General features: G+C 41.8%; 1 protein-coding gene across 3 annotated transcripts; it reads left to right on the top strand.

The window, feature by feature from the left end:
- Window positions 1–334: 334 nt before the first annotated feature.
- Window positions 335–16,096, top strand: gtf2a1 (general transcription factor IIA, 1). 3 transcript variants are annotated; one of them, XM_084082406.1, is made up of 10 exons: window positions 335–548; window positions 2,678–2,779; window positions 4,262–4,487; window positions 5,335–5,399; window positions 6,881–6,956; window positions 7,743–7,867; window positions 11,091–11,195; window positions 12,180–12,431; window positions 13,137–13,226; window positions 13,964–16,096. In XM_084082406.1, the coding sequence occupies exons 1-10, from the start codon at window positions 519–521 to the stop codon at window positions 14,069–14,071; spliced, it is 1,179 nt and encodes a 392-aa protein (XP_083938532.1). In that variant the 5' UTR covers window positions 335–518; the 3' UTR covers window positions 14,072–16,096. The 3 variants fall into 3 exon arrangements, with proteins under 3 accessions (XP_083938532.1, XP_083938531.1, XP_083938533.1); XM_084082405.1 differs by having other exon boundaries at window positions 7,743–7,885; XM_084082407.1 differs by lacking the exon at window positions 335–548 and adding an exon at window positions 1,894–1,969 and having other exon boundaries at window positions 7,743–7,885.
- Window positions 16,097–16,473: the final 377 nt, after the last annotated feature.

The following is a 16,473-nucleotide window of genomic DNA, read 5'->3' as shown; positions in this document are numbered from 1 at the left end:
TGTCCAGTGACAATTGGGGGGTGAAGAAGAAGCCTAAGAAAGACTATCATTCTATACGAAACAAATGTAAAAGTCAGACTCGATAAAATACATCTATGATAGTCTTGATCCAAGGCTATGCCACTGTAGTGTGACAAAATAGGGAATTCAATTTCATTTACGAAAAAAAAAGAAAGAAAAAAACTTGAGATACAAGGTTTCTGCCCGACAGCAGGGGAGGGGGGAAAAGAAGTCAACCCCCGCGCGAGAAAGTCTCGCGAGACGACGGCGGGTTGACCCTGCCCTATGTCTCGCGCACTCGCAGCTCCACAGCTCAGTATATAAAGGAGGACAACGACGACAGGAGGACGGCTGGGACCGGAGGATTGTAAATAAGACCGCCTAAAAACTGTGTTTTATTTACAAGAAAGTAATGCCGGCTACTTTTAAATACCGCTCCCAGTTCTTTTAAACCCGTTTTTTGTCATTTTTTTCCGCCTATTTTTCCGTGTGGTTGTTTTTTAACACTGCGCGTAATAATGGCGAGCTCGGCTAACTCGAACCCAGTGGTAAGAAGCTCCATCTCTAAAGGACTCAGTGGAAATGAAATGGGGTTAAATGGTTAAAAACTGTCAACCAGCTGCTTTGTATTGAGGGCAGTAACAAAAAAGAAAAGGGAGGGAAGTATCTTTGTGCCAACACTTCACCATTATTTTTTTAATAAAATAACAACAAGGTATTGCCAATAATAGGCCATTTCAACCAGATTTGGAAACTAGAGAGAGAGAGAGAGAGGTCTCTGTCTGAAAGCATCTAGTGTGACACAACATGAGGGACTGGAATGAGCCAGAGAACAGTGCCCTGCAATAAAAATAGATGTGACTTAGCAAAGTCGCATCTATTTTTATGCAAGGCACTTTATTTTCTGCCTCATTTTATGACAAAGTTGGTTATTTTGGGGGGCTAGGGACTGTTTTTATGGGTTTTTGGGGGGCTTTTTAGGGACTATTCCTATGAATGAGTCAGCTTAGTCTGTTAGGGGGAAATTGTGCTCGCTTCATGGTTTATTGTCTTTTTTTAAGGCATTCTCTATTAAATAGTCTTAATGGATTCCCTGTGTTGTTGGAAAAGTAACGTTTAATAGCCGTGTCAGTCAGTATTCATGATTAAGAGAATTGTCGTTAACACTGGCAAATAGCAGATGTAAACGTACGTCAAGCACCTTTTATCATCCACTGGCAAGTAATCAGAACAGTCTTTTGTGGAAATTAAAGTCATACAGATACATTTCGATCAGAGAAAGAACAGCCTGGCAGCTCTGGAGAGAATATAGCAGTCTTATTACGTCCACCATTCCACGAACAACAAGGCTTGGATAGATAGACGTCCCCCCCACAACAGCTCCACTGTTTTTAATTCCTTCCTTTTAACTATAAGCTAAAATCTACCCCCCGCCCCACCGACAATCATACTACAAGAAAAAAAAAAAGCCGATCACTCATTTTATTCCATAAATATCCATAAATTCGCCACTAAAAAGGCTACTGTGGCGCCCGATCGCACGCTCCGTAAAATGGCTTCCACGTCTCCACTAGTCTCTCTGGTGTTGTGGTCCTCCTCCTTTCGGCTGCCGGGGTTTTATACAGCCATATTGTGCTCTCTATATAGACTGGCCCGGGATGGGAAGGTGCTACTGGACGCTACGTCACCGGCTCGAACATATAAACACCACACCGGGCTTTAAATAGTGGAGAGAGACCGAGGCTAGAGACCGATCGAGGTCCGTCCATTGCTGCGGACATAGGGGACAGTGTGGCTAAAAATAACAGGATCGAAGTCCCGATATATACATGAGTGATCGGGACTTCGATCTTGTATTTTGAGCTCTTTTAGATGTGTTTTCTATGTGGGTGTGCGCTATACGTGCCACGTCAACGAGAAATGCCATTTTTGTAACCTGTTTGACTGAGTTGTTTACAATACAGACCAGGTTAGATCATGTTAGCCGCTTTAGCAATGGCGCAGTGCTTCTGCTGAGCAATGCATTGTCCTTCATGTCCACAGACCAGATATGGTTGGATGACCTGACCACTGTACTAGCATGGGTCTAGTTGATTGTTAAGACACTAAACTACTACAACTGTAGTAGTAGTTTGTGACAGCATAGATGCTGACTTAGCCTTGGATCAAGACTATCATAGATGTATTTTTTATCGATTTTTATATAAAAATATCAACATCGATAAAATACATCTATGATAGTCTTGATCCAAGGCCAATGCTGACCTCTTACTTGTATTCTATATTATAGTTATACTACAACATACTGATTTGGCTAAATATAAATATTTTTAAGATTAAAATTACAAAGGCACAAGTGGGTGATGTAGTATTGTTATTGTTTTTGTTTGTGCACTCTGGGCACAGTTACATGCCTAATGATGGCCCATAATAACTGGTGGATATTTCAATAAAACTGATATTGTAGGATAGCATAAACTATTAAAATGTTAGACGTTAAAGAAAGCCCTATTGGCAATACCAGGCAGGGATGAGACTTACATATTTGGGTGAAATAAATCTTAGGCACAATAAAAGTTCTCCAGGGGAGAACAGCATCTTCTGTTTGTTGTATCTAGTGTTGTCCTGATGACTGCTGTATTCAAACCCCAAACCAATGTCTTCTGTCCCCTCTCAGCCTAAACTGTATAAGTCTGTGATTGAGGATGTCATCAATGAGGTTCGTGAGCTGTTCCTGGATGAGGGTGTGGACGAGCAGGTTTTGCAAGAGCTGAAAACGGTAACCACCACCCACCTGTTTCTGTTGCTCTATGTGTTGCTAGGGAAAGGAATTGGTTACTTTTCAAGCTGTCATGTATCACTTTGTTTGCAACTGAGAGAATACATTGAAGTGTCATGGAATTGTGTGTTAACAGCAGGTTCGAAGTGACACTTTAAGCATATTTTCTGTGGCCGCATAGTACTTGACCAGGAAACTTTCATTTCCACCCTTTGTATTGAAATCAAAGCTTCTTGGATTGATTCATACCTGTCCCATGCACAACTAAATTGAGTGTCACTTTGCAAAAGGCATTTGTCATAAAAAGTGTCACAGATAAGAAAGACAAGACCTTGAGCAGCACTTGTACGAGAGACCGCACTCTTTGGTTTGTAACAAAAATGACAAATGTAGAATTCAATAGCTCTTTCACGAGCAAGGTTATGTAACCTGAAAATGATATTTAAATAATTTGACAGTTAGTGCAGAACAGGCTACAAAATGGACAGAGAAATATAAGCGAACAATTCATTTCCCATACAAATTAGCCCGGGGGAAAGAAAACCCCTGTCAGCTTCACAAAGTGATGCTAGATTACCTGCGGGCCACTCTCTTTATAGTTGGCAAAGGGGTTTTCATAGTCCCCATGGCTATTCTTGTTCGGTAATGTTTCTGTTTTACAATTAAGTGTAATAATGGTGCTACTTTCCTGGGTTTTCCACCGATGCAATTGTGTGTTAAATAGCTTGAGTGGCTTGTTATTTATAATATAGATGGAATAAGTAGGATACATGTGATGTTGCTTGGTACGCTTCCTGTGTCTGTGACACATTGAAATCCTAAAGGATGCTCTAAACCCCCCATTGATCCACCTAAGGGATGAGCCCACATTTCAATGCTACATTGTGAACAGCAAATCTGTGTTGAAATCAAATAAATTAACAAAGAAAATCCTCGCTGGGCTGCCTCCGTGGGCATACTGTATCAGGGCTGATCTAGAAGTCCATGTTACTTGACGTTTCTGTTTTTTAACAAATTGAACCCTATCCCTCCCTGTCCTATAACTGTCTTCTGCATCATTCTCCGTCATGTTAGTTAGGTTCGTGTGCATTGTCGTGTGCCTGTTGGAAAATATGTGATGGGTTGGAAAATATGTGATAGTTTAGCACCATAGTGTCCAACAGTTCCATTGTTCACCTTTGAACTGCTTACTAACGAATGTCACCCGTCACCCTTTTCCGTTCCATTGCATTTGTCTCTGTTCACTATTGACGGAAGCCAAAATGCTGTGAATTAGCTCCTTGAACCCCAGCGTCCCTATTCTGGGGGGACCATTTGCCCAAAAAAGACATTTGGTTGGTGTAGAATGTGATTGAAAAAGAGCGCGCATAGTACAGTGCAACCCAGGTCCGTTTGAGTAAGTATAGAGGGTCTAAGTGTCTATCCCTGCATTACTCATAATATATATATATATTTTTTGTCTGTTTCCTACTGTTGCTCCAGCTGTGGGAGAACAAACTAATGCAGTCCAAGGCAGTGGAGGGCTTCCATACCGAAGAGCAGGCAGCCCTGCAGGCCGCTCACCAGCAGCAGCAGCAACAGCAGCAGCATCAGCAGCAACAGCAGCAGCAGCAGCAGCATCAAACCCACCAGGTGCAGCAAATCCAGCAGATCCAGACACAGCCAGCGCAGGCCCAGCAAGTTCTGATGCAGCCGCCACAGCAGCAAGGTTGGTCTGAGCGTCACAGCTCTCACGGTATAAACGCAGTTATATGGCATGGTCTGATCCAGTGGTTCTGAACCAGTGGTCCTTCAGGGGGTTCCAGGTGGTCCCCAGCTAAATGATGGAGAGTTGGTAACCAAATGGACCCTTATAGATCTTTAACTCTTGAGAGCGTAAAATGAAACCAAATGGACCCTTACGGGTCCATTTGGTTTCATTTTACGCTCTCAAGAGTTAAATTATTGTTAAACATCTGCATTACTTAATTAAAGAATTGTTATTTTGATCAATGTTTGCCTGTTATCTCTCCTATGGTACCACATCAATACAGCATGGAATTGTGGACAAAATCGTATCCAATGATAACAAGATATTCCAAGTGTTGGGTCTGAGTGAGAGTCTAGATCTCATCAAACGGTGGTCCGTGGCTCAAATGCTGAATAAATAATGGACCTTGACAAGAAAAGGATTGAAAACCACTGATCTAATCCATGTTGAGAGAAGGTGCAGAGAGGAGGAGGGCAGATCTACAAGCTCGCAGTTCGGCACGAAGTGACACGCTGTGAGCTTGTACATCTTTCATTTTTGAATAGCCAACGCAAAAATCTAAAATAACACAGATCCCGGTTAGGGGCAGAGGATTCTCCTATCAAGGTGTTCAAGGAGTTAAACCATGTTCACTTGTATTATAAGGACAGGAATTGTTACGTTGTTATAATAAACAACGTGGGATTGAGTCTGGCATCAGATCAGTCATTATTTCATTTCCCCCCTCAATTGCCTCAAACATAATCCAAAATAACTGACAGTAAGTGTATAACATGGTCTGAATTGTTTTCTCATCTCTGTACAGCTCCCCAGCAGCAAGTCATTGTTCAGGATCCCAAGATTCTGCAGCATATGAGTGCGACGGGGATGGTGAGTGAACATTCATGCAAGCACTCGTCTTGTGCGTGTGCATATCTGCCTGTGTGTGTGTGTGTGTGTGTGTGCGTGTGTGTGTGTGTGCGTGTGTGTGTGTGTGTGTGTGTGTGTGTGGTCCGACAGGTGATGTCTCGATATTGTCCCAATTTATCAAAAGTTCCTTGATTGCACAAGTCATCCGTATAATTACAACATCCTCCGTTCGATTCTGGTCCAAGGAGCTGTGTTTCGGTTCCCCCGTAGTAACCATAACATGCACATACAGACCGGTCCAGAGACATCGCTGCTGTGCACAGTGAGTGCGTGACTTGGCCCGGTCGAGCTGTGTGGACAGATGGAAGCAGGACAGGAAAAGGATGAACTCGGGCGAACTCCTCAGGAAGTCATCAAACAAGGCTGTCGGGGTTGAGGATTACTGGACAGATGAATCCGGGAGCGCTCAGCCTCTTTACACAAGCCCTATGCTCCCTCGTCCTCCATGGCACTCTCTCTCTTGCACCGTCCCGTTTATACGTTTCCTTGGTGTCACGCCCACTCGACATCTTTTAATTTTTTTTTCCTTTTGCTTTCGTCTCCTTCCTTTTTCCCATCACCTCCGTTCCATGAGCAATCTGTTTGTGTCAGAAGTCACATCTGTTCCTTTCTAGCGCCACATGCCCTTTAGTTGCTTTCTTTTTTGAGCGGTGCCTGCATTTTCTCACAGCGCTACTTATGTTTGAGTTCCTTGGAGCAGGTGGTTCTCTAAAGTCTTAATTTTGTTTGTTAAACGCAAATCAAACCGGGCAAATGAAACACACAAACCTAATGACAGACGATCTCCTCGGTGTATGACTGTGCGTGTGATTGGTGAATGTAACTCGCATAGTAAAGTGTTATGCATAAAGTAAAGTTTTTCTATAGCATAAAGGTGCTATAGAAAAGCAGACCAATAATACCATATATCTAAAATATTACCAACTGCCATCGACCGTTGGCTGTTTCAAATCATCTTAACCCATTCAATCCGGGAACACATCCGTGTCATTTTAGATTTTAGCTTTAACCATTATTTTATACTTTGGCTATTCAAAAATAGCAGATCTACACGCTATGAGCTTGTAGATCTGCTATTTTTGAAAAATCTTGAAAATGTGTGCAAATCTATGAATATGTATATTTTTAAAAGGGACATTTTTTTACTCAAATCTTTGCTTCCGGGCGATCCCTGGAACATAATATTTTCAGATGGGAGTCCGCGGCCAAATACGTATAATTTTGGGGGTCCTTGACATGAAACATTTTGAGCACCACTGATATAGCAACATATGCTTTTTTTTTCTTCAGAAAACTGTTAGGATTTAGAAGACATTTATAGATGCGTTCCCGGATTGAATTAACATTCTATTCCAACAACCTAGACATTTCTGCTCAAAGGTTTACTAGGTCTATTAGCTTCATGACAGCGTATGTGTGTGTGCTCTTCATTTGTCCTCTAGAGTGCAGCAGCAACTGCAGCAACTTTGGCCCTGCCCACAGGATTTGCTCCACACCAACAGCTCATCACCAGTGCAGGTAACACTAACAAACACACACACACACACACACACACACACACACACACACACACACACACACACACACACACACACACACACACACACACACACACACACACACACACACACACACACACACACACACACACACACACACACACACACACACACACACAGCTAGACTATTGATCAAGCTGAAAGGTTTATCCAATCAGGAGAGAACTGTTACAAGATAAACAAGTGAAAATTTAAGTGATGAAACAAAAACAATTACAAAAGAAAACTGGAATACTATAGATTGAAGCTGATAAGTGGGTTCTCTCTCCTGATTGGATGAAATTGCTGTTTTTGTAGATTGTTGACTGACTATTGATATTTAAAGTTGCAAATACACAAAACTGTTGCTGTTGTTTATTTTTTTTTGTAAAACCTCCTTTTTATTATTTTTGATTTCAGTTTTTGTTATTCTAGTTTGAGTTATTTCATTAGTTTTAATGAACTATACCATTGGTTCTCAAAGTGGGGTCCGGGGACCCCCAGGGGTACTTGAGGGGGTTCCAGGGGGTCCCCAGCTAAATGATGGTCTGTAACTCTGAGAGTGTACAAATGGAACCAAATGGACCCGTTAGGGTCCATTTGGTTCCATTTGTACACTCTCAGAGTTAAGATAACATTGATTTTACAACACGAATTGGGGTCCCAGAGATAGAAATGCCATTAAATGGGGGTCCGTAGCCCTAATGCATGTCAAATGGGGGTCCGTGGGCTAATGACTAACCCTGCTCTGTCCCTCGTCTCTCAGGTCAGATCCTGCAGGTGGTGCGTGCTCCTAACGGAGCTCAGTACATCATCCAGCAGCCCCAGCAGCAGATCCTGCTGCAGCAGCAGATGCAGCCCGGCGGCGTGCAGGCCCCTGTCATACAGCAGGTACGCCCCATGACACAGGTAGGTCGGCCCACGACTAGGGCTGGGGTATTGCCGACTACAGCAATGGTTCTCAAACTGGGGGTCCCCAGTCAAACTGGGGGTCCCCAGATGATTTTGTTTTGGGGGGGGGGGGGGGGTCCCCAGATGATTGGCTTAATGTGCAGCATTGTTTTCTCACTCAACAGTAAACAAACCAACATGCAGTATAAGTGTATACAGGGTATCTGCGCATTTCTAAAGTGACAATTTAAGGACTTTAAGACCTTTTTAATACCTCTCTAAAATGAAAAATAAATAAACCAATAATAAGACCATTATTACATCAAAAGTAGGCAACAAAGTATACTATAAAAATGGTCAAACATTGGCCAAATAGTCAAATATTACTTAAGAAAGAGGCAAAAAAAAAAATGAACATAGCCAATCTACAAAGTAGAAAGGTTTGTGAACCCTTGGCCTACAACCTCGCCATACGATTCGTATCACGATACAGAGGCCACGATACTAAACGTTATCACAATGCAAGTTCATTTTGAATAATGACCTACAGAATTGACTACAAGAGCTCTTCTTTATTATTCCATATAACGGCAAAAGCAAATCAAAGTATTGCGCAAATTAAAACACTTACATTTCAGGCCCAGATGTTTTGAAGTCAAATAAAATATAATCTTTCTAATCCCAGAGTTCCTATTAATAAATTGCTTTTTTAATGCTTGAAATGGCCATTCCCTGCATCTTTTGTCGCTCGTGTCTGAGCTGTTTGTGTTACGTGACACCATTATGGCGATGTTTGTTTTTCCAAACCGCCTCACACACAGCGTTTCCTGCCGTATCGATAACGAATACGATCAGATATATTTCCGACTTGCTGTATTGATGTGTGTTTTTTTTTATCAGAGCCCTTAGACATGCAGTGCAGCAACTCAGGAGGAAAACCTCTGAATTTCAAAGGCTTATAGACTTCTTCAGGCATGGAAGATGAGGAAACCCTATTCGGTGTAATTGAAAACGCTATATATACGTTTTGCCAAGTCACTCGATTTAAAAGTCATGAGAAATTAGTGCCCGGCTTTCTTCCAGTAATCTTCCCTCCAGAGGCCGTAAACTCATAGACTTCACTAATTAGTTTCTTGACCAAATTGCTCTGAGGTAACAAACTTATACTTAATATACTAAGCGTGTTATTTAACCCATTAAGACCGATTCTACAAATGTCTTCTAAATCCTAACAGTATTCTGAAAAAAGTAGGTTTCTATATTAGTGGTGCTCAAACCTTTTTATGTCAAGGACCCCCAAAATGATATGTATTTGGCCACCGACCCCCATCTAAAAATATGTTGTTCCAGGGAGCCCCAGAAGCAAAGATTTGATTTAAAAATGTTTGCTTTAAAAGAATATATATATTCAAAGATTTGCACACATTTTCACGATTTTTCAAAAATAGCAGATCTACAAGCTCATAGCGCGGCACTCGGTGCCGCGCTATGAGCTTGTATATCTGCTATTGCTGAATAGCGAAAGTGTCTTAATGGGTTAAGCATATTATTATTATTATTATTATTATTAGCATATACATAAGACTACCTCATAGCTATGCTTATGTTTCCTCTGTAGTGAAAGTCCATGCAAGCTGCAATTACAGATATGTTAATGCATGTATACATTTATAGGATATATATATATATAGAGAGAGAGAGAGAGCAAAAGTGCAGCCTAGAAAGAAGAAAAAATTGTGGATGGATGAACATAATAATGAAGTAAATAGATTTGCTGCTCAATATGACTGGAGCTGAGCACCAAATAGGCATTATATTATAATACAATATAATAAATTAGATCAACAATAATACAGGCGCCCCATAGCAAAGGTTTAAGCCTCCTGGTTGGATGTGACAATAATATTGACAATTGTAATGTATTGTCACCGCCTGCTGCTGGCGGTGAAACTTGATACCCTCTGATGGAGGAGAAAATATGCTGTGACTTTGGAAAGTATTCAGGCCCCTTCACTGTATCTCTGTATTTCAATTTACATATATATGCACACAAACATAATGGTGTACTAGTGTAAAGCAAAGAGGAAAAAGGGTATTTTGGTTTTGTCAGTATTGTGTGTAGACAGATGGCATTTTCTTTTTTCTTTTTTTTTCTTTACAAAAAATACTTTGCATATCATTGCTGTCGGGTGGAAATTTCAGAATTAAAATAAAGAAAATGGCAAAAATATTAGATCTACAAGCTCAAAACCTGTCGCTTCGCGACACGTTTTAAGCTTGTAGATCAGCTATCTTTGCTACTTTTGTGTGACAAAGTAGGGCATTAATTTACAGGGGGAAAAAAAATGGAGATGGAGTTTTCTGCCCGAGAGCAACGATGTAAATTATTGACTATATAGTGAAGGGTTTAAATGCTTTCCACTGCCACTGCGTATCCTCCAGGTTGAGCTGTTGGCCCTCTAGTGGAGGCCCAGGATGCTTGCCCCCCCCACCTCTCATTGGACATTTACCGTGGTGGAGCAAATCTGTTGAGCTGCATGCATGGTTGTTTTATCAGCCCACAAAACCATACTTGACATTTCAGGTTGAACTTCACTCGCTGTAATGTTAGAAAGACGGCATGAATTGTGTTCCTCTTCTTCCAGCATCGGAAGGACTGAAATAGAAATCTTGAAATGGAGACAAAGGATCAACTCTGGTGGAAAATATGGGCTCTCGGAGCCAGCATTCAAATGTCACCATAAATGTGTAAATGTTTCCCCCTAAAGAAAACGAATAATTAATGATGCACAAACCTCTCTGAAGCTGTAAACCCTTCAGTTTGATCGATAATGACCTGAAATGCCTGAATTGGTTTTATGGGATCCCTGCCAGTGTGTGTGAGCTGCTGAAAAAGGTTAATTCCACCTATATCCCATTCCACAACACATGGTATTTCATTTTTATTGAGACGGATGATATGAAAACATTGAGGGAAACAGCACAGTGTAGACCGAGGAAGAGAGGACTTTGATCATTGGCCGGGGAATGGGTGCACATGTGTCAGTCCAAAGGTGGGGATTCTGAACAACTCTATCCTCCAGGACTAAGTCCTGTCAGCACTTTATTTATTTTCAGTTGAAAATAATGTTTAAACCTTTTTGTTGCGCGACATGTCGTGCAATGCTTATTCAAAGCATATAAATGAGGCTTAACAAACGTCCTAACTTGTGTATGGGTGCAGGTCCTTGCTCCGATGCAGGGAGGCCTTCCCCAGCAGACAGGAGTCATCATTCAGCCACAACAGATCGTCCTCGCCCCGGGGAACAAAGTCCAGGGCAACGCACAGGTCAGTGTCCACACAGTGTACTTAATCTGTCAGCGCCACTGCCTTAAACATGTAGTGTTGTTGTTGGTAGGAATGAACACAGACGCACCTGGGAGGAAGTGGACTAAAAAAGGGAAGGAGACAAACTATAGTTCTTGTCACTATACAAAAAATGAGGTGGTGCCCCCAGAGGCAAAAAAAAAGGAGGAGGAGGAGAAGCAGAAATTACAGAATGGGTTCCCAGATGTGACTTTTACTAAACAACAGACTTCTATTTGGTTCTCTTGGGAAGTCACCCCAGATATTTCGCTGACCTGAGCTTTTTGTCATGCCAAACAGGAAAGCAATAATGGCTGGCTCTAACTGCAATTAGATTAGACATAAGGCTTCTAGAAACTGGTTGTGTGTGATCACATCCTGTGTGTAGCTGTTCAATTTCCAATAATTTCCAATTGCGACAAGGGTTTATTATTTTCACTAGCATCTCCGGGATATTATAATTATAACAACAAATCATCTATATTTACCCTGTGTAATTTAGAGCAGGCGTTTCCAAACTTTATCATGTCACAGACCCCCAAATTGACTTTTATTAGGCCATGGACCCTCATTTTAAATTCTTGATATGGAACGAATGTTTTGGTTTCAATTAAATTGTTTAAATGTCTTCATAATTGTACATGAGAAATTGATTCATAATGGTGATATGGAAATATTTTTGTATTGTAGTAATTCCAAGTGAATTGGATTATAGTTAAATTAAACTATTTCTCTTTGGACACTTCCAGTCCCCGGACCCCATTATTAAAACCATTGATCCAGGGACCTTCAGGGGTTCCTTGATGGGGTCCCCAAATGGACCGTTACAGGCCTGTCGAACCAAAATGGATGCTTACAGGTCCATTTAGTTCCATCTGTACACTCGGGAGATATGGGAGGTCTTTTGAAATGTTAAGTTTGACAAGCACTGACCTATTGTGTTCCCTCCTGTTGTGTTCTCAATAGGTGATGCAGGCAGCCATGGCAGCTCAGCCTGGTCAGACAGCAGCTCAGGTGCAGCAGATTCAACAGGCCCAGGGTGCAGCTGCACCACAGGCCCAGCAGCAGCCACAGCAGCAGCAGCCACCTATGATGCTGCAGGTGGACGGAGCGGGCGACACCTCCTCGGAAGAAGACGAGGACGAGGAGGAAGAGTATGATGAAGACGAAGAAGAGGAGAAGGACAAGGACGGCGGCGAGGACGGCCAAGTGGAGGAGGTACGTTATGTGTTGGAGGAAAAACGGAATTGGCCCTTGACGAAGCTAAGAGCGAGATCCTGGTTTTCTTGGCTTCTTGTCAGCTGTTCCTGTACTACTGCTATACATTGACTCCAGAGGCATTTTGATCGACAGTATTTGACTACAAATGACATGATGACCCTGATCATATCATCTGTAGTGACAATCGGTGTGACTAATTGGTTGTAAAAGTTAGGCTGTACTGTTTTGCATAGCATTTTCACTTTCGCTTTACATTGCCTTCGTGATAATCGACCGAGTCCATCTGGTTGACACACAGTTTCCAACCACAACCGTATCTGAGTTGGTGAGAAGATATGAAGGGAAACAGGAAGTAAAATTGTCTGGAGGAGGATTTAGCAGTAGTTGGAGAAAAAAGGAACTTGGAGTTTAAAAAAAAGTTTGTAAAAACTGACCTCTATAGACTCTATGGACTATTATTATGGAGCTGAATAATGAAACTGATTGCATTTGTAAGCTTGTCTCAACTTAAGCCAAGTGACGATGTCTCACATGTCCACACCTGTAATGTAGGTTATGCTTGTTGACATGGGTGGTGGTGTTAACTCATTAACATGGGTGGTGTTGTTAGGTCGTTAACATGGTTGGTGGTGGTGATAACCACTTAAACCCCAACCCGGTCAACCATATAGTGGTTAACATGGTGTTGTTTTCCTTGCCCAGGAGCCGCTGAACAGTGGGGACGACGTGAGTGACGAGGAGGACCAAGAACTGTTTGATACAGAGAATGTAGTGGTGTGCCAGTATGACAAGGTAAGACATCAAAGCACACACACACACACACACACACACACACACACACCATAAGAATAGTGAGGCCAGTCAGTCAGCAGCCCATCATGCGCTAAATCAGTAGGACTGTCACGATTACAAATGTAAGTTGACGATTAATTGTCACACAAATAAGTGCGATTAACGATTTATGTGAATGAAAAAAATACATTTTGCTTTTTAGGCTTCATAATCAAAAATTGCACAGGGCAGATATGACAAATAACTTAAATATACAAAGAAATTACTATAGACATATTTAATAATTTTATACTTTAAAAAATGTACAAATTTAACGTATGAACATTTCTCAACATGGAAACGATTATGACAATTATGCAAAAATAATTGCGACTACCTCAAATAAGGTAATTATTAGGGCGTTAAGTTACAAAAAAACACAAACATTTAAAATATGGAGGTAAGAGGTTTCCGCCGGACAGCAACGATGTGTATTTATGAATCTCATCAATCCTCTAAACCTATGTCAATGAGTTGGAAACCTATATATATATACATTTGGGACGTTTATTGGCCATTAAAAAGAAACGCCGGGTGAAACCCTTCTAGTGCTATGGCGTTTATGTGCATGTGATCTCGCACGCAACACCTGCAATGCGTGAGCGTGAGATTTAAGAGGCTGTAAAAGTGAAACTGTGTCTCTGTCTACGCTCGCACTCCCACGCCGTTCATTTCCTCCCTCCGCTCCCTCTTCCCAGATCCACAGAAGTAAGAACAAATGGAAATTCCACCTGAAGGACGGGATCATGAATCTGAACGGGAGAGACTATGTCTTCTCCAAGGCCATCGGGGATGCCGAGTGGTGAAACACGAGTAGTGTGGCTGGGGATGAAAAAAAGAAAAAAAATCCAGGAAGACGAATGATTGATGGGTGATGTTGATGATAAATCCACAAAAAAAAGGAGACAGGAGCAGGAACTCTGCTGGAACAACCTTCTGTCCACTTAACAGAGACGCGTCACTGTCCTTGTGAAAAGGGCTCCATTTTCAGGAGACCTGCTCCTGAGGGAGACGATGCAACAATAATGAACTCTTGAGAAAAACCCAAAAGAACTGTGAGGTACTGTAAGAATCCTGGGTTGTTTGGTTTGTCCGTAACGCCTAACTAGCCTTGCGGGATGAAAGACCTCCGAGGGGTGGGGTGGGGGTGTGTGTGTGTGTGTGTGTGTTTGTGTGTGAGTGGGTATGTGTGGGTGGGTGAATGTATGTATGTATGATTGAGGGGGGAGGGTTAGGATAAACGAATCGCCTGGGAACAGATTGTCGTCTTTTTTTGCCTCCACAGGCTTCCTCGCCCACCGCCAAACCCCCCCCCCCCCCCCCCCGCGCCCCCACACCACTACCCTCCTCCACCCCCCAATGTCTGAATTCACCTCCTTTTGGAACTTGAGCTGTTTCACATCCAATGCATTCGTAGTGGACCAGTGTGTGACCTGACTTGATTGTCCCCATGCTTTCCCTGTGTGTATCGGAGGGCATCCAGCATAACCTTGTTAAAATGAATAATCAAACTCATCCATGATCAATGCACTGTAGTCGCTTTTGACCCGGGTCGACCGGTCAGAGACAAAAACGTAGTGCCACCAGTCAAGGTCGCTGCCTTTCTTTTCTTTTCTTTTTTTCCCTCTTTTGTTTAAGAATGGTTGGACTTTGAAGTTTCGTCCCCCCCGATCTTTTTTTTGTTCTGAGATCCTAAAGCCTGAGTTGTACTTAGTTGTGCGTGGGTTGTTGCACGCCCAAATAACCGATCTCACAACGCGTTGTGAGCTTGTGGATCGGCTCTTTTCGGTGCACACAACACCGGCGTGCAAGAAAGCATAAATCGGGCGTAATTCCATGTCACAGATTCCTGCTGCTGATCTAGACTATAAACTTTTTCCTTCATACATAATTTACCATGGTACAGGTGCCCAATATAGTGTTTTATGGAGTTATTTGTTGTTTTTAAACATTTTAAGAAATTTCAAGAAATTATGTTTCAATGAAGGGTAAACATTAAGAAGACAAAGTTGCAATCACGGTGAAATGACCGCTAATTGTGGCATGATTCCTACTTTCAAGAGTGCTGAATCCAAAAAAATAGACTAGCTTTTCTTCAGCTTGAAAACCTAGCAAAAACAACAACAACAACAACCATATGATTAGACAGCAAGTTGTTCCAAATGTCATTTCAAACGTATTGAAAAATGTTCTCTTGTCTTTCGTGTTGCTCACTCTTGATACAGTTCTTTGCAGCCGTCTAAATATTTGCACTGTCAGTTGATCAAATGTGTTGAAATCAGTCAAACTAGTCTGTAGCCACAGCGTGCTCAATGTTTTGTGTGTGTGTGTGTGTGTGTGTGTGTGTGTGTGTGTGTGTGTGTGTGTGTGAGAGAGACACCTTGTGTGTATGGTGTGTGTTGTGTACTTAATAGCAGTCGTTTCTCCTGGAAGGGTGCTGCTCAAAGTTTCTTGAACACCCCACAATCCCAAATGTTACAATAGGCATTTTAAATGTTTCTATTTATTCCTGAAGGTTCACACAAAGTTTTTTTTCTTTTCTTTCTTTCTTTTTTCTTCTTCTTCCGAGTGGTTGGAAAGCTGCACCGAACTGTGCTCTTATAATCAAATAAGTGTTCCTTTCTTTCTGTTGGTTCTACAACGCTCCAAGATGCGCTGTCCCAAATCCCAAAAGATTCTCTTGTGCTCTCATTTTAATTGACTTTTAAACATATAAAAAAAACTGTTTTGTTTTGTATTGATGCAAGGTTCACTTGGGGCCCTGCGTCTTTCGTTTGTTTGTTTTTTGTGCCCCTGTTGCAACAATTTAAAATAAAGTATGTTTTCGGATACATTGTTGCTTTGGTTGTTGGCCAGCTGAACCTAAGTATGTTTTATTCAAAAATAACTTTGATACTAAAGGGATTGTTATTAGAATATGGGGTTGATATCAAAGACCCAGATGTAAAATACAAAAAACATCAAAGCAAACTAACATCCCTGCCTTTTGCTATACGCATTAAACAAATAATTCAGTGACTTACCCCCCCCCCCCAAACTAACAGTCTAACTCTAGTTTCCCCACTGAAAGCAATGGATCAGATTGTCACAACTTATATTGGCTGATTTTTAAACTTTAATATTTTGCAGTGAAGAAGTGCTATTGGTGCACCGCGTGCACGCACCACTACGCTCAAATAGAAAAAAATGTCTTGTGCCAAGGAACTGT

Source organism: Gymnoscopelus microlampas (genome assembly GCF_963454915.1).
Source record: "Gymnoscopelus microlampas genome assembly, chromosome: 16".
In the NCBI taxonomy this organism is placed as follows: domain Eukaryota; kingdom Metazoa; phylum Chordata; class Actinopteri; order Myctophiformes; family Myctophidae; genus Gymnoscopelus; species Gymnoscopelus microlampas.
Note: the sequence above shows the minus strand (reverse complement) of the source record. Positions and strands in the feature narration are given on the sequence as shown.